The sequence below is a fragment of the Coregonus clupeaformis genome, chromosome 14 (assembly GCF_020615455.1).
Source record: "Coregonus clupeaformis isolate EN_2021a chromosome 14, ASM2061545v1, whole genome shotgun sequence".
Classification (NCBI taxonomy): Eukaryota; Metazoa; Chordata; class Actinopteri; order Salmoniformes; family Salmonidae; genus Coregonus; species Coregonus clupeaformis.
In genome coordinates, this window is record NC_059205.1 from 42060110 (window position 1) to 42087623 (window position 27514).

At 43.5% G+C, this 27514-nt stretch overlaps 1 protein-coding gene across 1 annotated transcript in view; it reads right to left on the minus strand.

The window, feature by feature from the left end:
• The window catches only part of LOC121580875 (presequence protease, mitochondrial), a 31242-nt gene extending 9328 nt beyond the window's left edge, over positions 1–21914 (minus strand). The window contains exons 1-15 of the mRNA XM_041895993.2: positions 21710–21914; positions 8550–8655; positions 8127–8233; positions 7750–7901; positions 7547–7661; positions 7355–7451; positions 7029–7189; positions 6641–6767; positions 6260–6348; positions 5913–6041; positions 5587–5700; positions 5405–5501; positions 3953–4087; positions 3507–3645; positions 1645–1761 (exon numbers count right to left, since the gene is read on the minus strand). Coding sequence (XP_041751927.1) covers positions 1645–1761; positions 3507–3645; positions 3953–4087; positions 5405–5501; positions 5587–5700; positions 5913–6041; positions 6260–6348; positions 6641–6767; positions 7029–7189; positions 7355–7451; positions 7547–7661; positions 7750–7901; positions 8127–8233; positions 8550–8655; positions 21710–21756 — 1732 coding nt within the window. The 5' untranslated portion in view covers positions 21757–21914. The remainder of the gene's footprint in view (positions 1–1644; positions 1762–3506; positions 3646–3952; positions 4088–5404; positions 5502–5586; positions 5701–5912; positions 6042–6259; positions 6349–6640; positions 6768–7028; positions 7190–7354; positions 7452–7546; positions 7662–7749; positions 7902–8126; positions 8234–8549; positions 8656–21709) is intronic.
• Positions 21915–27514: the final 5600 nt, after the last annotated feature.

A 27514-nucleotide genomic window follows, 5' to 3' on the forward strand; every position in this document is an offset into this window, starting at 1 on the left:
CAAACTGAGCAATCTATGAAGAAGGGCCTTGGTCAGGGAGGTGACCAAGTACCCGATGGTCACTCTGACAGAGCTCCAGAGTTCCTCTGATGAGATGGGAGAACCTTCCAGAAGGACAACCATCTCTGAAGCACTCCACCAATCAGGCCTTTATGGTAGAGTGGCCAGACGGAAGCCACTCCTCAGTAAAAGGCACATGACAGCCCGCTTGGAGTTTGCCAAAAGGCACCTAAAGGACTCTCAGACCATGAGAAACAAGATTCTCTGGTCTGATGAAACCAAGATTGAACTCTTTGGCCCGAATGCCAAGCGTCATGTCTGGAGGAAACCTGGCACCATCCCTACGGTGAAGCATAGTGGTGGCAGCATCATGCTGTGGGGATGTTTTTCAGCGGCAGGTACTGGGAGACTAGTCAGGATCGAGGGAAAGATGAATGGACCAAAGAACAGAGAGATCCTTGATGAAAACCTGCTCCAGAGTGCTCAGGACCTCAGACTGGGGCGAAGGTTCACCTTCCAACAGGAAAACGACCCTAAGCACACTGCCAAGACAACGCAGGAGCGGCTTCGGGAGAAGTCTCTGAATGTCCTTGAGGGGCCCCGCCAGAGCCCGGACTTGAACATCTCTAGAGAGACCTGAAAATAGCTGTGCAGCGACGCTCCCCATCCAACCTGACAGAGCTTGAGAGGATCTGCAGAGAAGAATGGGAGAAACTCCCAAATACAGGTGTGCCAAGCTTGTAGCGTCATACCCAAGAAGATTCGAGGCTGTAATCGCTGCCAAAGGTGCTTCAACAAAGTACTGAACAAAGGGTCTGAATACTTATGTAAATGTGATATTTCTGTATTATTAGTTATTTATTTTTGCAAAAATTTCTAAAAACCTGTTTTTGCTTTGTCATTATGTGGTATTCTGTGTAGATTGATGAGGGGCAAAAAACTATTTAATACATTTTAGAATAAGGCTGTAACGTAACAAAATGTGGAAAATGTCAAGGGGTCTGAATACTTTCTGAATTAACTGTGTAGTACCATGCATGTTGTTTGAAATTAGAGGTTTAGTCTATCAAAACAGACAGACTGGGTATACTATAGAGCAGTGTTTCCCAACTCCAGTCCTCGAGTACACCCGCTTCAACTTGTTAACTAATCATCAAGCCCTCAATGAGTTGAATCAGGTGAGTTTGTCAGGGGCTACTGGAGGACTGGAGATGTAGTGTTGGGGCTACTGGAGGACTGGAGATGTAGTGTTGGGGATACTGGAGGACAGGAGATGTAGTGTTGGGGGTACTGGAGGACTGGAGATGTAGTGTTGGCGGTACTGGGGGACTGGAGATGTACTGTTGGGGCTACTGGAGGACTGGAGATGTACTGTTGGGGATACTGGAGGACTGGAGATGTACTGTTGGGGCTACTGGAGGACTGGAGATGTACTGTTGGGGCTACTGGAGGACTGGAGATGTACTGTTGGGGATACTGGAGGACTGGAGATGTAGTGTTGGCGGTACTGGGGGACTGGAGATGTAGTGTTGGGGGTACTGGAGGGCTGGAGATGGGAAACACTGTACTAGAGTGTAACCTCGGAACCTAGAGTAACTAGAGTGTAGCGTCAGCGTGTATCCAATACTACAGTAAGTACTGTACCTGCAGTGCCCATCTCTACAGGTGTGACTGCTATCGTTGGCTCAATGTCAGACACTTTCAGGGCAGGGAGACATGAGGCATCCTGGATCTTGCTCTGAACCGATAACAGCTCAAGACCTGAATAGAAAGCCATATAAATTAGTATAAAAATACTCAAAAACATTATGATCATGAATGGTTTATAATGTTTTCATAATGAAGTGAATGAGTTTCTCTATTCTCCTCAATAGATGGGTGGGTTGTTTAGCAACAAAAGAGATGTGTGCGCAACTTTGGGACAACGTGAATTATATTTAGTCTCCAAATGTTTATTGAAAACAAACACATTTGCACAATGAGCACTTGTTATCTCTCAAATACATTGTTACAGTTATTGGTTAGCTAGCTAGCACATTTTAGCTCTATTAGCATAGATATGACATCAGTCAAAACACCTCAAAACAAGACATACACTATATATACAAAGGTATGTGGACACCCCTTCAAATTAGTGCATTCGGGTACTTCAGCCACACCCGTTGCTGACAGGTGTATAAAATCGAGCACAGAGCCATGCAATCTCCATAGACAAACATTGGCAGTAAAATGTCCTTACTGAAGAGCTCAGTGACTTTCAACGTGGCACCGTCATAGGATGCCACCTTTCTAACAAGTCAGTTCGTCAAATTTCTGCCCTGCTAGAGCTGCCCCGGTCAACTGTAAGTGGTGTTATTGTGAAGTGAAAATGTCTAGGAGCAACAACGGCACAGCCGCGAAGTGGTAGGCCACACAAGCTCACAGAACGGGACCGCCGAGTGCAGAAGCGTGTAGCGCGTAAAAATCATCTGTCCTCAGTTGCAACACTCACTACCGAGTTCCAAACTGCCTTTGGAAGCAACGTCAGCACGATTGTTCGTTGGGTGCTTCATGAAATGGGTTTCCATGGCCGAGCAGCCACACACAAGCCTAAGATCAACTTGAGCAATGCCAAGCGTCGGTTGAAGTGGTGTAAAGCTCGCCACCATTGGACTCTGGAGCAGTGGAAACGCGTTCTCTGGAGTGATGAATCACGCTTCACCATCTGGCAGGACGACGGACTAATCTGGGTTTGGCGGATGCCATGAGAACGCTACCTGCCCGAATGCATAGTGCCACCTGTGAAGTTTGGTGGAAAAGGAATAATGGTCTGGGGCTGTTTTTCATGGTTCAGCCTAGGCCCCTTAGTTCCAGTTAAGGGATATCTTAACGCTACAGCATACAATGACATTCTAGACGATTCTGTGCCTCCAACTTTGTGGCAACAGTTTGGGGAAGGCCCTTTCCTGTTTCAGCATGACAATGCCCCTGAGCACAACGCGAGGTCCACACTGAAATGGTTTGTCGAGATCGGTATGGAAGAACTTGACTGGCCTGCACAGAGCCCTGACCTCAACCCCATCGAACACCTTTGGGATGAATTGGAACGACGACTGCGAGCCAGGAATAATCGGCCAACATCAGTGTCCAACCTCACTAATGCTCGTGGCTGAATGGAAGCAAGTCCCCGCAGCAATGTTCCAACATCTAGTGGAAGAGTGGAGGCTGTTATAGCAGCAAAGGGATGACTGACCAACTCCATTTTAATGCCCATGATTTTGGAATGAGATGTTCGACGAGCAGGCGTCCACATACTTTTGGTAATGTAGTGTAGTACCAAGAACAAGATACAACTAGCTGAAACAAGCCATCTACGATTCTCCACATGGCAGCTTCTTGTCATTGTTGCTAGCTATCTGACCGTTCAGAATCATAACAACACACTGCCTTCTGCCCCATCAATGCGCACGCATCTTTTTCGTGACAATGTCAGGCAACCCATCTATAGGTGTAGGCGTATAACTTACCTTTTTCATAGATGTCTTTCTTGTCACTATCAGACAGAGCCTGTACCTTCTTCTGGAGTTTCTCCTTCTCTGCTTTGACCTGTTTCTCCAGGTATGCCTCATCTGGACTCATTGACAGTGTCAGCCTGTGAGTGTTGTCCTGCATGGGCACAAACAAGACGCTAATGTGACATGACATTACCATGACATTACCGTAACACTGAACTGTCTCCTACTCAGTGACATGATTAAACTGATGTAATTTTCTTCTTTCAACAACTCCCTGGTCTATGACCCCTGCATGATGACTTCAACTTTCTTGATTAGACTGCTATATCACATTACATTTTATTGATTTGTTTTCCTGAATTTCCTGTTACATACGCTATTCAGATTTAGATGCGATGTATACTGAAAGAAAACTCAACAACTCAAACTCAACTTATTTCTCCTGTCTGGTCTCTCACCTTGAAGTAGTGTAGGACTTTCTCCTGGAGGAAGCGAGGGTTGTCCTTCAGGGCTTGTCTGAACTGGGCCACACTTTCGCTGATCTTCAGCAGCTGGACCGGGTCTCCATCATGGTTCCAACAGGAAGCTATGTACTGTTAGCAGAGAGACAACACACAGAGTAAAAAAACAAGGTCATACTGTATACATGAGCTGCACCTAGGTGTGTGTGTGTCCATTGGGTTCCTGCAGGAAGCTACTGTATGTACTGCAGAGACAAGTAAAAAGCATGAGTTGACGACACACACCCAAAATATACTGAACAAAAATATAAACGCAACATGCAAGAATTTCAACAATTTCAACAATTTTACTTAGTTACAGTTCATATAAGGAAATCAGTCAATTGAAATAAATTCCTTAGATCCTAATCTATGGATTTCACATGACTGGGCAGGGGCGCAGCCCACCCACTAGGGAGCCAGGCCCAGCCAATCAGAATGAGTTTTTCCCTGCAAAAGGGCTTTATTGCAGACAGTTTCATCAGCTATCTGGGTGGCTGGTCTCAGACAATCCTGTAGGTGAAGCAGCCAGATGTGGAGGTCCTGGGCTGGTGTGGTTACACATGGTCTGCTGTTGTGAGGCCGGTTGGACATACTGCCATACTGAGAAATTAACATTAAATTATCTGGCAACAGCTCTAGTGGACATTCCTGCAGTCAGCATGCCAATTGCACACTCCCTCAAAACTTGAGACATCTGTGGCATTGTGTTGTTTGACAAAACTGCACATTTTAGAGTGGCCTTTTATTGTCCCCAGCACAAGGTGCACCTGTGTAATGATCATGCTGTTAATCAGCTTCTTGACATGCCACCCCTGTCAGGTGGATGGACTGTCTTGGCAAGGGAGAAATGCTCACTAACAGGGATTTATACACATTTGTGCACAACATTTGAGAGAAATACGCTTTTTGTGTGTATAGAACATTTCTGGGATGTTTTATTTCAGCTCATGAAACATGGGACCAACCCTTTACATGTTGCGTTTATATTTTTCTTCAGTATAGTTAGAGAGGTGCTGACAAATAATAGTAAACTTACCAGAGGGGAAATATGGTCATACTGTATACAGGAGCTACTGCTCCCAGGACAATCACTATGGTATGTTCACATTCTTTTTTACATTTACGTCATTTAGCAGACGCTCTTATCCAGAGCGACTTACAGTTAGTGAGTGCATACATTTTCATACTGGCCCCCCGTGGGAATCGTACCCATAACCTTGGCGTTGCAAGCGCCATGCTCTACCAACTGAGCTACCCTTCTTCAATCTGTCTTTATATACAATTCAATTCCCTTCACATTTAATCTCTGTTTAGTGTGTGTCTGTGTGCGTGTATAGAAAACAAGAACATTTTCATGGTTCAAACATCACAGTGGAGACACCGGACAAAGTGTGGCCTTGTACTCACTGAGGCCAGAGACAGGCCGAAGCTGGTAGACTGATGTTTCATCTGGATTTCAATCTTATGAAGCAGGGCCTCTATCCTCTCCTCCTCAAATCCATTACTGCATCATTAGGAGAGAAATACAGTTAGATGACATTATTGTGATGATAGTGTTACTGTACATAACACATCAGCAGTATACTTACGCAATGATCTCATCAATGGTTTGGACAATGATTTGCTTGACTTTCTCTGTGTCTTCTTCAGCCATTCCTTGCAAGCCAATGCTGAATGATGCCTCTTTGGTGCTCCCATCATATCTGGAAAAGAATAGATACTGGTAAATGAAGCATTTTACTGTTCAGTATATATCAACATTTCAAAGAGCTCTGCCTGCTCTGCCAATGTTCTCCTCACAAGTGCTTTAACTTCATTGAGATAAAGTGCCTGTATTCTGGGACTTTATATTTTTTAAGTGTTTTATCAATGTTAATTGATCAATGTTAATCCGTCTCCAAAGAGGTTTACCCACCCTACGACAGAGGAGAAGTCTGTTCCTATCTTGGGTTCTATGAGGGTCTTGTAGAAGGGAGAGTTGGGTCCAGAGATCATCAGAGAGGACAGCAGGCTCAGGGTGAAGCCCTCAAACGTATCTGTGATGCTGTAGAGAGAAAAACACCTGAATGAGACCACTACTGCATCACTTACTGATTTTAAGTCGCTCTGGATGAGTGTCTGCTAAATGACCAAAATGCATATGTAAATCAAGACATGCAACAATTGAGGATAAAGTCACTTTAAAATTAACCAATGTATACTATCCCAGACACAATTTTAGAGAAACAACTGATAGTGTTGCAGTAGCTCAGTATTACGTACTCTCCTAGCAGGTAGCTCATACACAGCGTGTTCTGTTTGGCTGCATCAGGAGCCATAGCATCGGGACTGCACGTCACATGGTCCTCTCTCTGTGGACAAATCCATTAGAATTACACACTATTGTCCGCACAATGTGGAAATGTCTTTGGCTTCACACATAAAAAAACAGACATTAAAACATAATCAAACAGGACCTTATCATCAAGATCATTCAAATAAGCATTACTGTGAAATTAATTCAAACTTCCAAACCATAGACCTTGCCCAAGTTGCTGAAGTTGAGCGCATAGATTTGTAATATCTGGGAGCTGATAATGAATAAACTAATATCTGACAGCTGGAACTGAATGAGCTACAGTGATACTGAATGGGCAGACGCACAGGCCTGTCCCAGTGGGGTTGTTTAGGGACAGCAGTGTCCGGCTCACTGCGCTCAAACTTGGACAGAGCCTCCTCCTGGATCTGTTTCAGGTGCTGCTCCAGGGGCAGATCCCCGTAGGTGAAGAACCTGAGGAGCAGAAAAGGGGAAACCATGTTACTGCCAAGGCCCAACAGAGTTGTGTGACAAGACACAGTGCTACTGTACCGAGTATATAATATTGGGGTGTGTGACAGTGTGTTGTGCCGTGCATTGCTAAGTGGTAATGTGTGACAGTGTACTGTACAGGTCATAGTGTATCACAATGTACTTTACAGTGTGTTAATAGAGTGGAGCAGTAGCTAGTGTAGAAGCGTGGTGGTGTAGTGTTTATGTCACAGTGTACTGTACCTTGCATTGCTGGGGTGGTAGTGTGTAGCGTGGAAGTGCTTCAGTTGTTCCCAGGAGAGGTCAGGGATGGCCAGGGGTTCCCCTCCAGACACCACACCGTATGTGTGGTCAGGATACAGCTTGTTCTGCAAGTGCTGGGCATATACCCTCTCGTTGTCTGACTGAAATCACATACAGAGAGGACATGTAAGATTCCAATATGACTTCTATTTGTCTATCTCCTGACCAAATTATTCTGTAATTAACATAGCCTAATTCTCACAAATTAATCGCAATAAATCTAATAACAAATCTCTAAATAAATCGTTTGGAAAGAAGTAACTCACAAAAGCGCCCTTCATTTCATTGAAGACAACTCCTTTAAAGACCAAAGGGGAAGTAGGATCTGTAGGGTTTTCATTCTCCAGTCTCCATCCCTCCTGCCTTTAACGAAACACATTGAGGACAAGGATATGAAGGCAGACTTCGGATGTCACTGATTTTGATTAAAGAGGCATCTATTTAAACACCACACTTACCAAAAGTCAAGTTCTCGTAGACAAGGGAAAAACACTGCATCCAGATACACGGAGAGGAGATTCTGGAAGTCTTTCCCGTTTTGTGTGGAGAATGGATACATGGTGAAATCACTAGCTGTGAATAAAAAACAATTACATTTCAGACACCTTGCGTGCGTGCACACACACGTGCACACACACACACACACACACACACACAGTACCTGTGAATGCGTTCATGAATGTGGAGAGTGATCTGTTGAGCATCTTGAAGAAGGGGTCTCTGCAGGGGTACTTCTCTGAACCACACAACACTGTGTGTTCCAGGATGTGTGGGACCCCTGTGTTGTCCATTGGGGTCGTCCTGAGCTGAACACTGCAGAAGTGTTACGACAAGAGATGGAAACACCGTCATTAGAAAAAGCACTGGCTTAGAATAAGTATTTTGTTAGTAAACTAGTACATTTCATTTGATCTAATCTCTTCAACCAGCTGGCTCTTTATCTCTGTCAGGGTAGCAATTGAGCCTGGTGACGAGGTAAAATTTTAACTTAAAACCTTATCCAAATAAAGCATACTTCCACAAATGTGGGATTATTACCTAAAGAGATTGTTTTTGTCATCTCTAGCTGCGTGTAAATACTGGGCACCTGTGTTGTCATGGGTCAGTTTGACAGCTGTAAGAAACAGGTCAGGAACAGCAACCACCTGCAGAAAAACAGGAAGATAATATCACATTTATCCGGACTTTACACTAAACCTTAACTAGAAGTATATGTGAATTGATCAGAATCAGGATGTTCTTCTTGTTGTGGGTCAGTGTTTTCCAATCCTAGGGACCCAAAGGGATTCACATTTTAGTTTAGTCCAGCACTAACAACTAATCAATCAATTCATCATCAAGCGTTTGATGAGTGGAATCAGGTGTTTTAGTGCTAGGGCAAAACATTTGCACCCCTTTGGGTCCCCAGGACCAGAATTGAGAAACACTGTTGTGGATAATGTGATGACTTGGACAGTTTACCTCCTTAACTGTGAAGCCATGGATCTTCTGTCCTGCCTGGTACTGCAATGCCCTCTCTGTTGCTGAGGTGCTCCTGAACCTACATGAAGGATTCTGCCCCTGGAAACTGTATTTGCCAAGAGAGAGATCATTGCTGGCTTGTATCAGCTGTTCCTTCACATACATTTTATTTAGATGCCTTTCTAGACAGAAGAACACAGAGCGAGAAGACAGCTAGCTACATGTCTACCTGCGTGTATAGGAAAGCATAGAGCGACATACTAGACATCATTGAAGGAAAGGTGTTTGAATATACAGTATTTCACAGGCTAGCTGGCTGGCTAGCCCAATATATACCAGGGCCGGCGTTATGGGCGGGCCTAGCCCGCCCTAACGTACCTCCTGGCCCATCCAAATAAAATATTGATAATTTATTTGACCGAGACGCTCGCCGACAAAGACCCATCATTGTCAGATAAAGCATCCAGGCAAGCGGAACAGCGCCTCTCTGTCTCAGTATGTGTAGCCCATGTATCTGATGCTGTCTGGAATAAAAGAGTATAGCATGACATTCTCTTTTTTACCAGACCACATCAGATACATGGGGCTACATATTTTAAGACAGGGCACTGTTTCAGTCGATCTGATGCTATTTTGGACAAACGTGCGAAGATAACCTACTTTTTGAAGTGATTAGTTTTACAATCAGATGAAAACATCATGACTGGTTGTGTTCATGCCACATTAAAAGGTAGGCTAATAAATTTGTACAGTTAAATTACATGTCATTACTATAAAACCCAAAATAAAGCAGTAATTTAGATACAGTGGGGAGAACAAGTATTTGATACACTGCCGATTTTGCAGGTTTTCCTACTTACAAAGCATGTAGAGGTCTGTAATTTTTATCATAGGTACACTTCAACTGTGAGAGACGGAATCTATAACAAAAATCTAGAAAATCACATTGTATGATTTTAAAGTAATTAATTTGCATTTTATTGAATGACATAAGTATTTGATCACCTACCAAACAGTAAGAATTCCGGCTCTCACAGACCTGTTCGTTTTTCTTTAAGAAGCCCTCCTGTTCTCCACTCATTACCTGTATTAACTGCACTTGTTTGAACTCGTTACCTGTATAAAAGACACCTGTCCACACACTCAATCAAACAGACTCCAACCTCTCCACAATGGCCAAGACCAGAGAGCTGTGTAAGGACATCAGGGATAAAATTGTAGACCTGCACAAGGCTGGGATGGGCTACAGGACAATAGGCAAGCAGCTTGGTGAGAAGGCAACAACTGTTGGCACAATTATTAGAAAATGGAAGAAGTTCAAGATGACAGTCAATCACCCTCGATCTGGGGCTCCATGCAAGATCTCACCTCGTGGGGCATAAATGATCATGAGGAAGGTGAGGGATCAGCCCAGAACTACACGGCAGGACCTGGTCAATGACCTGAAGAGAGCTGGGACCACAGTCTCAAAGAAAACCATTAGTAACACACTACGCCGTCATGGATTATATTCCTGCAGCGCACGCAAGGTCCCCCTGCTCAAGCCAGCGCATGTCCAGGCCCGTCTGAAGTTTGCCAATGACCATCTGGATGATCCAGAGGAGGAATGGGAGAAGGTCATGTGGTCTGATGAGACAAAAATATAGCTTTTTGGTCTAAACTCCACTCGCCGTGTTTGGAGGAAGAAGAAGGATGAGTACGACCCCAATAACACCATCCCAACCATGAAGCATGGAGGTGGAAACATCATTCTTTGGGGATGCTTTTCTGCAAAGGGGACAGGACGACTGCACCGTATTGAGGGGAGGATGGATGGGGCCATGTATCGCGAGATCTTGGCCAACAACCTCCTTCCCTCAGTAAGAGCATTGAAGATGGGTCGTGGCTGGGTCTTCCAGCATGACAACGACCCGAAACACACAGCCAGGGCAACTAAGGAGTGGCTCCGTAAGAAGCATCTCAAGGTCCAGTCTCCAGACCTGAACCCAATAGAAAATCTTTGGGAGGGAGCTGAAAGTCCGTATTGCCCAGCGACAGCCCCGAAATCTGAAGGATCTGGAGAAGGTCTGTATGGAGGAGTGGGCCAAAATCCCTGCTGCATTGTGTGCAAACCTGGTCAAGACCTACAGGAAACGTATGTTCTCTGTAATTGCAAACAAAGGTTTCTGTACCAAATATTAAGTTCTGCTTTTCTGATGTATCAAATACTTATGTCATTCAATAAAATGCAAATTAATTACTTTAAAATCATACAATGTGATTTTCTAGATTTTTGTTATAGATTCCATCTCTCACAGTTGAAGTGTACCTATGATAAAAATTACAGACCTCTACATGCTTTGTAAGTAGGAAAACCTGCAAAATCGGCAGTGTATCAAATACTTGTTCTCCCCACTGTATATATTACTCTGCCATTTTTAAAGTCAAAACCCCTCCATCCTTGACTTTTCCTAAATAAGTCAATCATACACACTGTTGTTGTTAGAATCTTAATATCACAAACAGAACTGATAGATAGTTTAGGAGGGCATGTCATTTTTTATATGGTTTTTCCCGTTGCCCCTTCTCTCAACAGTAGGGCCTGCTCCCCTCCTCTGGATAGCTGAAGATGCCATGCCAAGTTGAAAGTGAACCTAAACTATATCGAAACTAATTTCACACATAGGTCTATAATAAGAGATGAAATAAATGAAGTAGGCTAAAGTATGATGGTGGAGAATGGATGAGCGAGGGGAAGCGAACAATGCATAATTATGTAATCACAAATTGTGAATGAAGAACAGGGCAGGCCATTCTATTGTATTGATCTATTCTAATCTCAAAATGCTATGTACTCTATCAGTCTACTCTGGCCTACACAGTGAGAGTGTGCGTAAAATACAATGGCAAGAAGACCAAGACGAATGGATGCACTCGTTAGCGTTGCTACTCCGATGGTTGGAGGATGATGAGCATTCTTCTGGTTCTGATTCTGAGCCTCAACCTTGAACCTACACCTCTGAGGCCGAAGTGCAAAAAAGCCAGAACTGTGCGCACTGAGCAGATGCCCATGCCACCACCAAATGAAATGGTGAGACAGGAGAGAATGGCACCATTAGGAATAGAACAAGCCGGTGAGAATTCTACAGGCTATTTATTATCAACACAAAATGTCATCACTGAGGGAGCAGGCCCTACATATCAAGCAAGAAATAAAATCAGCAACTCACTCAACCCCTGAAGTACCCCCTCGTGTGCATTTTACCAGTAGGCCTATGGCCTCATGAGTATTCTCAAGTAACCCCCGGGGATTGGCCAAGTACCCCCAGGGGCCCTAGTACCCCTGGTTGGGAACCACTGGTTTAGGCTATGTGACATGGACATCAATCAATCAATCAATTTTATTTTATATAGCCCTTCTTACATCAGCTAATATCTCGAAGTGCTTTACAGAAACCCAGCCTAAAACCCCAAACAGCTAGTAATGCAGGTGTAGAAGCACGGTGGCTAGGAAAAACTCCCTAGAAAGGCCAAAACCTAGGAAGAAACCTAGAGAGGAACCAGGCTATGAGGGGTGGCCAGTCCTCTTCTGGCTGTGCCGGGTGGAGATTATAACAGAACCATGCCAAGATGTTCAAAAATGTTCATAAGTGACAAGCATGGTCAAATAATAATCAGGAATAAATCTCAGTTGGCTTTTCATAGCCGATCATTAAGAGTTGAAAACAGCAGGTCTGGGACAGGTAGGGGTTCCATAACCGCAGGCAGAACAGTTGAAACTGGAATAGCAGCAAGGCCAGGCGGACTGGGGACAGCAAGGAGTCACCACGGCCGGTAGTCCCGACGTATGGTCCTAGGGCTCAGGTCTCTCAGTTGGCTTTTCATAGCCGATCATTAAGAGTTGAAAACAGCAGGTCTGGGACAGGTAGGGGTTTCGTGAACCGCAGGCAGAACAGTTGAAACTGGAATAGCAGCAAGGCCAGGCGGACTGGGGACAGCAAGGTGTCAGCATGCCCGGTAGTCCTGACGTATGGTCCTAGGGCTCAGGTTCTCAGAGAGAAAGAGAGAACGAGAGAATTAGAGAGAGCATACTTAAATTCACACAGGACACTGGATAAGACAGGAGAAGTACTCCAGGTATAACCAACTAACCCCAGCCCCCCGACACATAAACTACTGCAGCATAAATACTGGAGGCTGAGACAGGAGCGGTCCGGAGACACTGTGGCCCCATCCGAAGAAACCCCGGACAGGGCCAAACAGGAAGGATATAACCCCACCCACTCTGCCAAAGCACAGCCCCCGCACCACCAGAGGGATATCCTCAACCACCAACTTACAATCCTGAGACAAGGCCGAGTATAGCCCACAGAGGTCTCCACCACAGCACAAACCAAGGGGGGCGCCAACCCAGACAGGAAGATCACGTCAGTAACTCAACCCACTCAAGTGACGCACCCCTCCTAGGGACGGCATGAAAGAGCACCAGCAAGCCAGTGACTCAGCCCCTGTAACAGGGTTAGAGGCAGAGAACCCCAGTGGAGAGAGGGGAACCGGCCTGGCAGAGACAGCAAGGGCTGTTCGTTGCTCCAGAGCCTTTCCGTTCACCTTCACACTCCTGGGCCAGACTACACTCAATCATATGACCTACTGAAGAGATAAGTCTTCAGTAAAGACTTAAAGGTTGAGACCGAGTCTGCGTCTCTCACATGGGTAGGCAAACTGTTCCATAAAAATGGAGATCTATAGGAGAAAGCCCTGCCTCCCGCTGTTTGCTTAGAAATTCTAGGGACAATTAGGAGGCCTGCGTCTTGTGACCGTAGCGTACGTATTGGTATGTACGGCAGGACCAACTCGGAAAGATAGGTAGGAGCAAGCCCATGTAACGCTTTATAGGTTAACAGTAAAACCTTGAAATCAGCCCTTGCCTTAACAGGAAGCCAGTGTAGGGAAGCTAGCACTGGAGTAATATGATCAAATTTCTTGGTTCTAGTCAGGATTCTAGCAGCCGTATTTAGCACTAACTGAAGTTTATTTAGTGCTTTATCCGGGTAGCCGGAAAGTAGAGCATTGCAGTAGTCTAACCTAGAAGTAACAAATGCATGGATTAATTTTTCTGCATCATTTTTGGACAGAAAATTTCTGATTTTTGCAATGTTACGTAGATGGAAAAAAGCTGTCCTTGAAACAGTCTTGATATGTTCGTCAAAAGAGAGATCAGGGTCAAGAGTAACGCCGAGGTCCTTCACAGTTTTATTTGAGACGACTTTACAACCATCAAGATGAATTGTCAGATTTAACAGAAGATCTCTTTGTTTCTTGGGACCTAGAACAAGCATCTCTGTTTTGTCCGAGTTTAAAAGTAGAAAGTTTTCATTGATCATTTACTTTTTGACTGCTGTCATATCAACACATATTCATAATGACATTATTGCTTATGTGATCATTGTCACTATTATCAAGCACACTTGGCGCTTGCAATGATGTTCAGGCTACTGATGTTTTTGTCATTTGACCATGCATCTGGCTGACTGTGCGTCTTGGTGGTTGAGGTATGTATTTTTATTTTGTCGTTATAAAAATAAGCTTATACATTTTACATTTACGTCATTTAGCAGACACTCTTATCCAGAGCGACTTACAGTAGTGAGTGCATACATTTTCATATTTGTTCGTACTGGTCCCCCGTGGGAATCGAACCCAAAACCTGCCGTTGCAAGTGCCATGCTCTACCTACTGAGCCACACGGGACCATACCAGGCTCCAACACCGATGCTTTCTGTTTCATAGTTCTAACAAAGGCGCTCCAAGAATACAATTTATTGAACACTTAATATTATTATTTACATGTTATATGTTATATATTTCAGCAATAAAGCATGAGGGGGTGTGGTATATGGCCAATGCTCAAAAAAATAAAGGGAACACTAAAATAACACATCCTAGATCTGAATGAATGAAATAATCGTATTAAATACTTTTTTCTTTACATAGTTGAATGTGCTGACAACAAAATCACACAAAAATTATCAATGGAAATCAAATTTATCAACCCATGGAGGTCTGGATTTGGAGTCACCCTCAAAATTAAAGTGGAAAACCACACTACAGGCTGATCCAACTTTGATGTGGTCCTCTGTAGCTCAGCTGGTAGAGCACGGCGCTTGTAACGCTAAGGTAGTGGGTTCGATCCCCGGGACCACCCATACACAAAAAAAATTAAAATGTATGCACGCATGACTGTAAGTCGCTTTGGATAAAAGCGTCTGCTAAATGGCATATTATTTTATTATTATGTAATGTCCTTAAAACAAGTCAAAATGAGGTTCAGTAGTGTGTGTGTGGCCTCCACGTGCCTGTATGACCTCCCTACAACGCCTGGGCATGCTCCTGATGAGGTGGCGGATGGTCTCCTGAGGGATCTCCTCCCAGACCTGGACTAAAGCATCCACCAACTCCTGGACAGTCTGTGGTGCAACGTGGCGTTGGTGGATGGAGCGAGACATGATGTCCCAGATGTGCTCAATTGGATTCAGGTCTGGGGAACGGGCGGGCCAGTCCATAGCATCAATGCCTTCCTCTTGCAGGAACTGCTGACACACTCCAGTCACATGAGGTCTAGCATTGTCTTGCATTAGGAGGAACCCAGGGCCAACCGCACCAGCATATGGTCTCACAAGGGGTCTGAGGATCTCATCTCGGTACCTAATGGCAGTCAGGCTACCTCTGGCGAGCACATGGAGGGCTGTGCGGCCCCCCAAAGAAATGCCACCCCACACCATGACTGACCCACCGCCAAACCGGTCATGCTGGAGGATGTTGCAGGCAGCAGAACGTTCTCCACGGCGTCTCCAGACTCTGTCACATGTGCTCAGTGTGAACCTGCTTTCATCTGTGAAGAGCACAGGGCGCCAGTGGCGAATTTGCCAATCTTGGTGTTCTCTGGCAAATGCCAAACGTCCTGCACCTGTGGACGTCGGGCCCTCATACCACCCTCATGGAGTCTGTTTCTGACCGTTTGAGCAGACACATGCACATTTGTGGCCTGCTGGAGGTCATTTTGCAGGGCTCTGGCAGTGCTCCTCCTGCTCCTCCTTGCACAAAGGCGGAGGTAGCAGTCCTGCTGCTGGGTTGTTGCCCTCCTACGGCCTCCTCCACGTCTCCTGATGTACTGGCCTGTCTCCTGGTAGCGCCTCCATGCTCTGGACACTACGCTGACAGACACAGCAAACCTTCTTGCCACAGCTCGCATTGATGTGCCATCTTGGATGAGCTGCACTACCTGAGCCACTTGTGTGGGTTGTAGACTCCGTCTCATGCTACCACTAGAGTGAAAGCACCGCCAGCATTCAAAAGTGACCAAAACATCAGCCAGGAAGCATAGGAACTGAGAAGTGGTCTGTGGTCACCATCTGCAAAACCAGTCCTTTATTGGGGGTGTCTTGCTAATTGCCTATAATTTCCACCTGTTGTCTATTCCATTTGCACAACAGCATGTGAAATTTATTGTCAATCAGTGTTGCTTCCTAAGTGGACAGTTTGATTTCACAGAAGTGTGATTGACTTGGAGTTACATTGTGTTGTTTAAGTGTTCCCTTTATTTTTTTGAGCAGTGTACCACGGCTAGGGGCTGTTCTTAGGCACAACGCAACGCCCTTATACCACAAACCCCCGAGGTGCCTTATTGCTATTATAAACTGGTTACCAACGTAATTAGAGCAGTAAAAATAAATGTTTTGTCATACCCGTGGTATATGGTCTGATATACCACGGCTGTCAGCCAATCAGCATTCAGGGCTCGAACCACCCAGTCTATAAATACATATACAGTGGGGAGAACAAGTATTTGATACACTGCAGATTTTGCAGGTTTTCCTACTTACAAAGCATGTAGAGGTCTGTAATTTTTATCATAGGTACACTTCAACTGTGAGAGACTGAATCTAAAACAAAAATCCAGAAAATCACATTGTATGATTTTTAAGTAATTCATTTGCATTTTATTGCATGACATAAGTATTTGATACATCAGAAAAGCAGAACTTAATATTTGGTACAGAAACCTTTGTTTGCAATTACAGAGATCATTCGTTTCCTGTAGGTCTTGACCAGGTTTGCACACACTGCAGCAGGGATTTTGGCCCACTCCTCCATACAGACCTTCTCCAGATCCTTCAGGTTTCGGGGCTGTCGCTGGGCAATACGGACTTTCAGCCCCCTCCAAAGATGTTCTATTGGGTTCAGGTCTGGAGATTGGCTAGGCCACTCCAGGACTTTGAGATGCTTCTTACGGAGCCACTCCTTAGTTGCCCTGGCTGTGTGTTTCGGATTGTTGTCATGCTGGAAGACCCAGCCACGACCCATCTTCAATGCTCTTACTGAGGGAAGGAGGTTGTTGGCCAAGATCTCGCAATACATGGCCCCATCCATCCTCCCCTCAATACGGTGCAGTCGTCCTGTCCCCTTTGCAGAAAAGCATCCCCAAAGAATGATGTTTCCACCTCCATGCTTCACGGTTGGGATGGTGTTCTTGGGGTTGTACTCATCCTTCTTCTTCCTCCAAACACGGCGAGTGGAGTTTAGACCAAAACGCTCTATTTTTGTCTCATCAGACCACATGACCTTCTCCCATTCCTCCTCTGGATCATCCAGATGGTCATTGGCAAACTTCAGACGGGCCTGGACATGCGCTGGCTTGAGCAGGGGGACCTTGCGTGCGCTGCAGGATTTTAATCCATGACGGCGTAGTGTGTTACTAATGGTTCTTTGACATGCACTCTTTCTTCAGGTTCTCACAGTACAAATACTCAATAAGTTTTTTTTTCTTGTCCCTTGTTAGTGAGTCCCTTTTCCCTTTTGTTGCTCTGCTGTTGACATCACGTTCATAGAATCTAGTGATTTTCTCTTCTGTGGCTGTGCTAATTCTGTTACACTGAATTGTCCAGGAGTATTGAAGACTTGTTGGCCTGTTTTCATTTGCCCTCATTGCTTTTGCTGAAAATCCAAATTTCTGTTTGCGGCTTTGACCAGGCCATACTTTCTCAGGATGTTGCCTCTGAGCATTTTTGAAGCCACTTGTTTGTCGTTGGCACTGCGCATTTGTTGATACTTTTGCTTTAACTCCGCAATGATGGCATTTTGAAACTTTAAAATCCTTCTCAATTTCTTCGGAGTTCCCTTCATTTGCTGTTTTGTCTTTGTCTTTGGGGAATCTTGTCTCTCCATTTTCTTCATCAGTTGATCAAAACTTTTTTTGTATTTCTCAGTTTTCCGTAAAGCTTTATCAAGTTTGACATTTGTCATGCAAAGATCTCTGCATGTTTTTGAGCGACCTCTTCCAACCTTTTTCCTTCCAGCAAGTATTCAACTTCTCATTCCTGTTGCAGACGATGAGGAAGGGGTATCAAGGCGTGCATCAGGGGCAGGTAAATTAGGGGCAGGTATGTTGGCCTCATGTTCTGGCTGCAAGTCATCTGGTGACTAAGGTGGTGTGTTGCCTGATAGGTAGGTCTCCATTGCAACTGTTCTCTTTAAAGTCTGTCTTCTATTCCATTGGTTGCATTTCCATTGTCTTCTCTTGCTTCTTTCTTCTCACTTTGTAAGCGCAGAGATAGATTTCACTTCTCCCTTCTCTTTTTTCTTCCAGTATCTCTTCCTGTCTTTTTGCAGATGTTCCTGGTATCGTATAGGATCAATTTTTGTTTTGTTTCTATGTCTGTGACCTCTGTGCTGTTTTATGTGGCACATTCTAAAAACTACTTAGGTTTTCAATTTGTGCTCACCTTGGAGCATTTTCTAGATTAAATTAATTTAAAACATGATTAAATAAGCCAAAAGTTTTTTTTAAATAAAGTAAAAAGTAATAACATAGGGGATTTTTGGCATTTCCACCACGTTCTGTCATTTCCACCACAGTTAAGTTTGTGATGGAAATGACTGTGATGGAAATGATGCTTCTACAGTTTTTGGAGAAAATTGACAGACTGCTTAGCATGCTTTGGCTAGTATTACAGCTAGCATATAGTTTACTTATACAATTCTACCACAAATTAAAGAAATTATAGCCTGTTTGGAAATCACTGACAAAAAAATATTCTCTACACAAGCAATATTTCCCTAGATTTTTCTTCAACTTCTGGACATCCCATCTGGAACAACTGTCCGCTGCAGCCATGTGCTTCAGTGTCAAAATAAGTTTCCATGGTAACTAAATTAACCTTCTCTAGACAAAACTTTATTAAGGCCAGGCACCACAGGCTAATAGGGATTTATTTCCCTTTACTCTCATCAGACTGAAACTTTACCAGTTGAAAGTATACATAAATACATTATATTATTGTATTACAAGTTGTATTTATTTTTAAAATATGCAAGTGAGGCAAAACCTCCTTAAATATGCACTAATTTGCATATCACGGGAATCCGTTTTTCAATGCATTGCTTCATGGCAGAATGTTTTTTTTTTTTACTGGTTTTGAATACTGGTCTGTTGGGCAAATATGCAGTTTTGGGCAAATTCTCATTTCACTTTGCTCAATTTGTCACATACAAGGATTTTGTATGGCTGTTGAAATGTGCAGAACATTAATCAGCTATGCCTGCCCCATATGTAAGGCTCTCTTTGAGTTGCTGGTGCCGCTTTACTTTCTTGACTGTGCCATGGGACCTGTGCCTACGCTTGTCACACTCCATTGAAGCAGCATCAGCTCTAACAACTCCTCTCTGATTGCTTCCAGTGTCACCAAAGTGCTGTCAGGCCACAATTTGTCCATCACATTTGATATAGCAGTGGCTCCCTCATTGAACGTGGCTACTGCCATACTGGCTGCTGCGTCAATGCAGCTTTTACCCACGAAGACAGTTTTAGGGCATTGCGACCTTATTACAGAGTTCAGACATTAATTTGCATTCTGGGTTCCTCCGTGCTACATTCTTTTGAGGAGGTTATCTTTTGAAATCCTATGATATACATGTACCATTTTCTGTGCAACCTCTCTATTAAAAAAATATATGGCCTCCATGGTTTTTTGACTGGGTGGATCTTCACCATTTCTAGGGCTCGCTGGTACCATCACCAATGCCCACACCTATCCCATAGTTGGAAGTTGTGCCAAGTGCCATCAAAGGATACATGAATGTCTATGATGGCATCCTCATCTTCCTTCAGCAACTCTGCTATGTCTGGGTCTATATCTGCGTATGCTCTTCTAATCAGCTTTGCCGCACTCTCCATTGACTTTAGCCCTCTCTGAATCTCTGCAACTAAAGTGGGGGGGAAAAAGTACTTATTATGTCTGTTGACATTACAGTCATAACTGCAGGACTAAATATCAGCATGTTACCCTATGTAAATATTAGCATATCAGCATGTATTTACTTTATGTCAAGCTAATTTCTCAGTAATCAAAGTAGGCTACAGCCCTATGACACTGTAGACCTATGTGACAGTCTCATTGTATAGTTATGTTTTCCTATCACTCAGTTTTATTCACTTTGAATACATTTTCTGGAGCATAAATAAATATGATTTATACACAGCAAGTCACCTGACAATAATGGGCTACTCTCCCTTTTAATTGACCTGTCACTCTCCTGTCATGTCTCTGATATGAGCTGAGACACAAGGAAGGAATCCCTAGGACTTTGCTTATTTTCTTTTGAGCTGCATAACAAAGTCCAAGTTCGTGGGCTAGAAGAACCATCCTCACATTTATATCAAATGCCACATCTCCCCTGGAGCACTCCTGTCGCCTGGAGGAAGTATCAACACTCCTCCTAAATGCATCACGATCACCTTCACAGTGTGCACATTCTATCATGACAGAATTACAGAATCCCTGGTTGGTGGGGTCTATGGTGATTTTCAGTTCAGTGTTTAGACACTTAGGGCAAATCAAATCTTGTACAAGTTGTTTTATTTGTGACATGTGGAATAAAAGCTGGCTGCTGTCTGGTTGATCGCTGCTAGCTGTCATCTTCATCTCAACTAATTTGTGTCTCGAGGCGCTGCTGCCGGCTTCCTCCTTTTCCTCCTCTACCTGTACTGCCACTGCCTCGATCGGCTGATCAGGCTAATTTAGATATATTCTTCGAGATTTTCTCATTTTGTCTCTTTACGTGGATTCTTCGCGGGAGATATTTTCAAACAAGGAAGCGCTGTGCGGCACGTGAGGCATTTTAACCAATCAGGTTGCCGGAAAGGGCCTTTAAATGTCAGTAACCAATCGGATGTCAGGGCATTACTCATCTTTAAGCACTACGTCTACAAAGGATATAGCCATGTATGGACTAGCTAACAATATGTCCGGAAAACAAGCTTTTGAATGATATAAGATTCAACATGGAGAGTTTTAAAATTGCGGTTGAAGTTCTACATGAAACATGCTAACAAGAACAACATTTATGGTAGGTGTAGTTGACGGAGTTGGGATAAAATTATACAAATCAAGTATTTATATACATTATTGCCGATTTCTTTGTACATTTTATGAAAGTATGGAAATTATGGTTGAAAAATATCCCAAAATCTGAAAATTGACAGATGGAAGCAAAATCAAAATTTTTGGCTGTGGTGCCTGGCCTTAATGAGGAATTTGCCCTCAGTGGTGGAAATGACACCACTACCAAAGGACAGGTATATTTTGTGTAAATAACAATATATAGGGCATACTCACACTACATATTGATATAGATTTGATTTAACTGACTCTTTCTCTATTAGATAACATTATATCATGTGTAATTATTAATGTTTTCACATAGACAAACATAGTAGAAGCTCAAAAGTCTGGGTCAGGGACAAGGGCAAAACAGTGAAATTGAGGTATAAAATGCATCTGAAAAGTAGCTAAAATACTTGAAATCTGGGGTGATTGTAGTGTGAACTTAACATATAAACAATTTTAAAAATTTAAAATAAAATCCTAAAAATGGACCCTATGGCCCGTAGTTGCAGAATCAGGCATATATACGGGGGTGGGTGTTTCACGAGGCTATAACCTATATCCACATAGAAGGTCCCGTAAAAAAAACATCCCCCCTATGGAAATCAAATGCCCGTCCAACGGATTTGTTCTGGCGCCGGCCGTGAGATATACTCATAAGGATCCTAACATTATGTGTGCAACGTGATGTAACCGAGTCATGATCAAGGGCTAGCTCGCTAGCTAACGTATACTCACCTTAGATATCGAAGTTTCTGGATAACTGTTTTACTCTGCCTGAACATTATTTCCTTAATTTAGCGACAATATATTTAATGGGTATTTATCCATGCACGTGCATATCAGAATACTATGCTCTGAACAGCTGTACTATCACAACATCATCACGATTTGGTTAGCTGCACATCCATATCCTCTCATGCTGTAGCTAGTTGACACGTTGAAATTGAAGTGGACATGTAAACGTGGCATCTGCGCAGATTACAGATAAACCAATACATGCAATGGGCCAAGTCACTCAATTGTTATAGGTATGAGTGGGTTCATGTTGTTTATAGATCTACACAAGCTGCGGTTTGCTATTTAGAGCTGATGGACTATTCTTTTCAGGGTTGTACAATCTAATTTTGTATTGGCTAAGCGGGTAATAACACCAAATATGATTGGGTAAACGTGATATGACGAAGATTACACATCCATAACGTCTGGAAGTTTTCGAAGGGCAAAACATGGACCAAGATGGCGTCGATGTGAAGCGGGAGTGTTTAATTGAGGAGTTTGTGATTAATACTTGCGAATTTGATGACTGTTCTTATTATTTCAACCGTTTTAATTTGTTGCAACAAAAGGTGATTAAAACGAGACGTTGTCGCAGTTTTCATGGGCACAACAGATAATATGCGCGCGACACACGAACAACTTCCTAAAATTAATTAGATAAAGATTGTGGATATACTGACAAGATACTTGTCTCTCCGCTCAAACTATGGTAGTCGTTGTCCACAAAGTGGAACGGCAGGTTTTCTAGCTCCCGCCTATTCTTTCTTTGGATTGGTGGATACATCTCATTATTTTAATACATATTTGAATATTCGATGAGAGTTGTTGACGTCAGCCGTCTGTTTTCAATGAAGAGAGAGACACTTTACTACTAGGATGTCACGTGTCCTACTTATATCGGCACACTCGTAACATTTACATTTACGTCATTTAGCAGACGCTCTTATCCAGAGCGACTTACAAATAGGTGCATTCACTTATAGCCAGTGGGATAACCACTTTACAAATTGTTTTATTTTATTTTTTATTTTTATTTACATTTTTATTTAAAATATTTTTTTTGGGGGGGGGGTTGGAGTAAGGGGGGGGTAGAAGGATTACTTTATCCTATCCCAGGTATTCCTTAAAGAGGTGGGGTTTCAAATGTCTCCGGAAGGTGGTGAGTGACTCCGCTGTCCTGGCGTCGTGAGGGAGCTTGTTCCACCATTGGGGTGCCAGAGCAGCGAACAGTTTTGACTGGGCTGAGCGGGAACTATGCTTCCGCAGAGGTAGGGGAGCCAGCAGGCCAGAGGTGGATGAACGCAGTGCCCTCGTTTGGGTGTAGGGACTGATCAGAGCCTGAAGGTACGGAGGTGCCGTTCCCCTCACAGCTCCGTAGGCAAGCACCATGGTCTTGTAGCAGATGCGAGCTTCAACTGGAAGCCAGTGGAGTGTGCGGAGGAGCGGGGTGACGTGAGAGAACTTGGGAAGGTTGAACACCAGACGGGCTGCGGCATTCTGGATGGGTTGTAGGGGTTTAATGGCACAGGCAGGGAGCCCAGCCAACAGCGAGTTGCAGTAATCCAGACGGGAGATGACAAGTGCCTGGATTAGGACCTGTGCCGCTTCCTGTGTAAGGCAGGGTCGTACTCTCCGAATGTTGTAGAGCATGAACCTACAGGATCGGGTCACCGCCTTGATGTTAGCGGAGAACAACAGGGTGTTGTCCAGGGTCACGCCAAGGCTCTTCGCACTCTGGGAGGAGGACACAACGGAGTTGTCAACTGTGATGGCGAGATCATGGAACAGGCAGTCCTTCCCCGGGAGGAAGAGCAGCTCCGTCTTGCCCAGGTTCAGCTTGAGGTGGTGATCCGTCATCCATACTGATATGTCTGCCAGACATGCAGAGATGCGATTCGCCACCTGGTTATCAGAAGGGGGAAAGGAGAAGATTAGTTGTGTGTCGTCAGCGTAGCAATGATGGGAGAGGCCATGTGAGGATATGACAGAGCCAAGTGACTTGGTGTATAGCGAGAATAGGAGAGGGCCTAGAACTGAGCCCTGGGCATTACGAAACGCACTGAAGCATTACGAAACTTCAATTAAATCAAATAAACCTCACGTAGCAAATAAGCCACTATTATTTTGTTGTTCGACACTCCAAACAAACTCCTTGCTTGGTGGGAAGAAAAAAACTCAATCTGCTGGAGTGAGAGATTTTCTGGCGAGTTGGGCCTCTCTTTACCTCTTCCTCTCTGGATTTGATTCGTTTAGTCACATGCACAGGGTCGTCACTAGTTACCACAGCCACAAAGTAATAAACCTCGGCATTTTGACTTTGTTGCTGTGGTAACTAGTGGAAACCCAAGCACAGGGTAGAGATGTAGTTGCAGGGTACGGGGGGCCGCAAGTCGTGGCTATTCAGCAGCCTGATGGTCTTGGGGTAGAAGCTATTTGCCAGTCTGACAGTTTTTGTCATGATATACTGCCCGAGTCTGAGTGATGGAATCAGGAAGAACAGGCCGTGGCTCCGGTGGCTGAGGTCCTTGATGATCCAGTCATGTTCCCAGCAGAGAAAGTAGCTAGATAAACATTATTTTTCAATTTCTCAGTCTGGCTGTAAGTTACTCTTTTTACCAGCAGATGGAGGCAGAGGGTCATGTTTGTCAATTCGTGTGACTCAAAATGTAGCAATTTTGGTCAATTTCTGTATTATGAAGAACGCAGAACATGTTACTTTGTAGTTCATGCTCGATTGTTGCTTTACTGTTTAAAAATATCTCTGTAGTATGTAATGTTGAAGTGTGTTTCTTTATGCAAATGCAAGTCACAAACTAGGCTATTTGCTCATACACTACAAATATTTCAGTTTATTTATTGGAGAAAATAAAATACTCTTCATCACAGCCCGTAATGATATAATACCCTACTGTATTCACGAGGGTCTGAATGTAATGCATGGACATGATTGATGCACTCAGGGTCATTCAGTGCGTTTCCATTGACAGCAAACTGAAGTTATTCCACCATCAGCATGAGGAGACCTTGAGCTGGTGTTATGGAGCCACTGCCAGGAGCCGAGTGGACCCCCCCATCTCTCAGTGACTCCTGTGAGTAGGATACCTTATCATACAAGGACCTCTGCCACACAAGACATCTATTCCACATGAGCTGTCCCATTGAAATACCATAGTATCAGTACAACAGAGGTTGTTGTATGTAGAGGAATCAGATTGTATATTTTGAATCTTGACAAATTAAGCTAAGCTTGTTCAGAAAAGTGGGCCTTTAAAGATTATGTAGAAGCAGGGGCGCAACTTTCACTGGGGATTGGGGGGGGACATTCTGAAATTGCACCCCCCCCTTTAGGACCATGAAGACGTCTCTGAGCTGTCAGGTAGGCTGTTTGGAGTGTTTATCTGACTGGATGAAAAAAATAATAGTTATGTCTCCCCCACTTCTAAAACCAAAGTTGCACCCCTGTGTAGAAGCATACATAGTAGAGCATCACATTCCGTGTCTGTAGTGAAGCATTTTCAAACACAACCCTAGAGCCCACTTGGTGTGCTTAACAGTGTGCTCTCTAGGCTAGCACAGTCTGCTTTCATGGCCAGTGCTATGCAGGACAGGGCTGTCTAGACTCCAATATCTTCATTCAGGCATCTGCGCAGGATAGTGCATTGATCAGAATTCTGATATTGTCTTCTTGTGAGCTGTAGCTGTTTGTGCCACATCCAGCCCACAGCTATATAAATGAAGAGAATCAACCATTTTAGGTTGATCAAGTATGCACTTACTTGTACTATGCACACACAAGCCACACGTATATCTCTCCCCTTTCTCTCTCTCTCTCTCTCTCTCTCTCTCTCTCTCTCTCTCTCTCTCTCTCTCTCTCTCTCTCTCTCTCTCTCTCTCTCTCTCTCTCTCTCTATGATGTGTTGGGTTTGAAATATCATAGTTGATCTCAGTGCGACATTTATCAGGACAGATATCCTCCCCCAGACGAATGGCCCTGGGTCCTTTTCTCTTTAATTTAGACGCAGTAAAACCCATACTGTGGCACTATAAAGAAATCTGACAGATTGTAAGAGCACAATGAACAGCATTTGTGAGATTGAGATTAAATGGAGAGAGGAGAGAGGTCGATAACATGTGAAGTCATTCAGTTCAAAATCTAAGAGGGCGATTCCATGCCAGCGTAGGCTGAAAATGTTTTTGGTATCTCAGGTTGTTCTATGACATGGAAGTTCAGGAAATTCTCACATATGAACTTCATTGGGATAAAGGATGTTTGACATGCTTTTTACATTTGTATCACAAACCATTTTTTTGAAAATCATAATCAAAGTTGCCATTTTAGGCCCTGGCATGGATTCAATCGCCCAATAGTCAGTGGTGTAAAGTACTTAAGTCGTTTTTTTGGTTATCTGTACTTTACTTTACTATTTATATCTTTGACAACTTTTACTTTTACTTCACTACATTCCTAAAGAAAATAATGTACTTTTTACTCCATACATTTTCCCTGACACCCAAAAGTACTCGTTACATTTTGATTGCTTAGCAGGACAGGAAAATGGTCCAATTCACACACTTATCAAGAGAACATCCCTGGTAATCCCTACTGCCTCTGATCTGGTGGACTCACTAAACACATATGCTTAGTTTGTAAATTATGTCTGAGTGTGCCCCTGGCTATCCGTAAAAAAAAAAAAAAAAATTGTCCCGTCTGGTTTGCTTAATATAAGGAATTTGAAATGATTTATACTTTTACTTTTACTTTTGATACTTAAGTATATTTTAGCAATTACATTTACTTTTGCTACTTAAGTATATTTAAAACCAAATACTTTTACTCAAGTAGTATTTTACTGGGCGACTTTCACTTTTACTTAAAACATTTTCTATTAAGGTATCTTTACTTTTACTCAAGTATGATGACAATTGGGTACTTTTCCCACCACTGCCAATAGTCACTCTCCCTTGTTGTATTCTGAGCCAAGTAGATTGATAGAGTTCAATAGCTTCTTCAAATGCCTGTCTGTGACCCAGTTTGAAATTGAATTGTTTCATTAAAATGTAAAAATGTCCTGGATATCTCAAGCATTCACAGCAGCCTTGGTTGTGACAAAAATGAAGCCAGAGCAAATTCTCAGAGCCCAATTTTCATTGAGGCAAATTCATATCTGCTTCACCATTAGCTACTGTATCTTACCAGTTTCTCCCATTGCTTTTATTAAAGTAAGCTGTGTTTCACTACTAATGGATCATCCTCCTCAGACTGGACCCCAAGGACATTCTCATTCTGCTGTTTGATCAAAAACAGTTCCCCATAGATCAATTCAGTCAGTGAGGAGCTCCCAATCCAATTTGCTTTGCATGGGCTGCCTCCGAGCCATAAACAGATACTGCATATCATTTTACATTTTAGTCATTTAGCAGATGCTCTAACTTACAGTTAGTGAGTGCATACATTTTTTTTCATACTGGTCCCCCGTGGGAAACAAACCCACAACCCTGGCGTTGCAAACGCCATGCTCTACCAACTGAGCTACACAGGACTGTATGTGTCCCAACTGGCACCCTACTACCTACAGTGCCTTCAGAAAGTATTCACACCACTTTACTTTTTCCACATTTTGTTGTGTTACAGCCTGAATTTAAAATGGATTACATTGAGATTTTGTTTCACTGATCTACACACAATACCCCATAATGTCAAAATGGAATTATGTTTTTAGATTTTTATTTTTTACAAATTAATAAAAAATGCAAAGCTGAAAT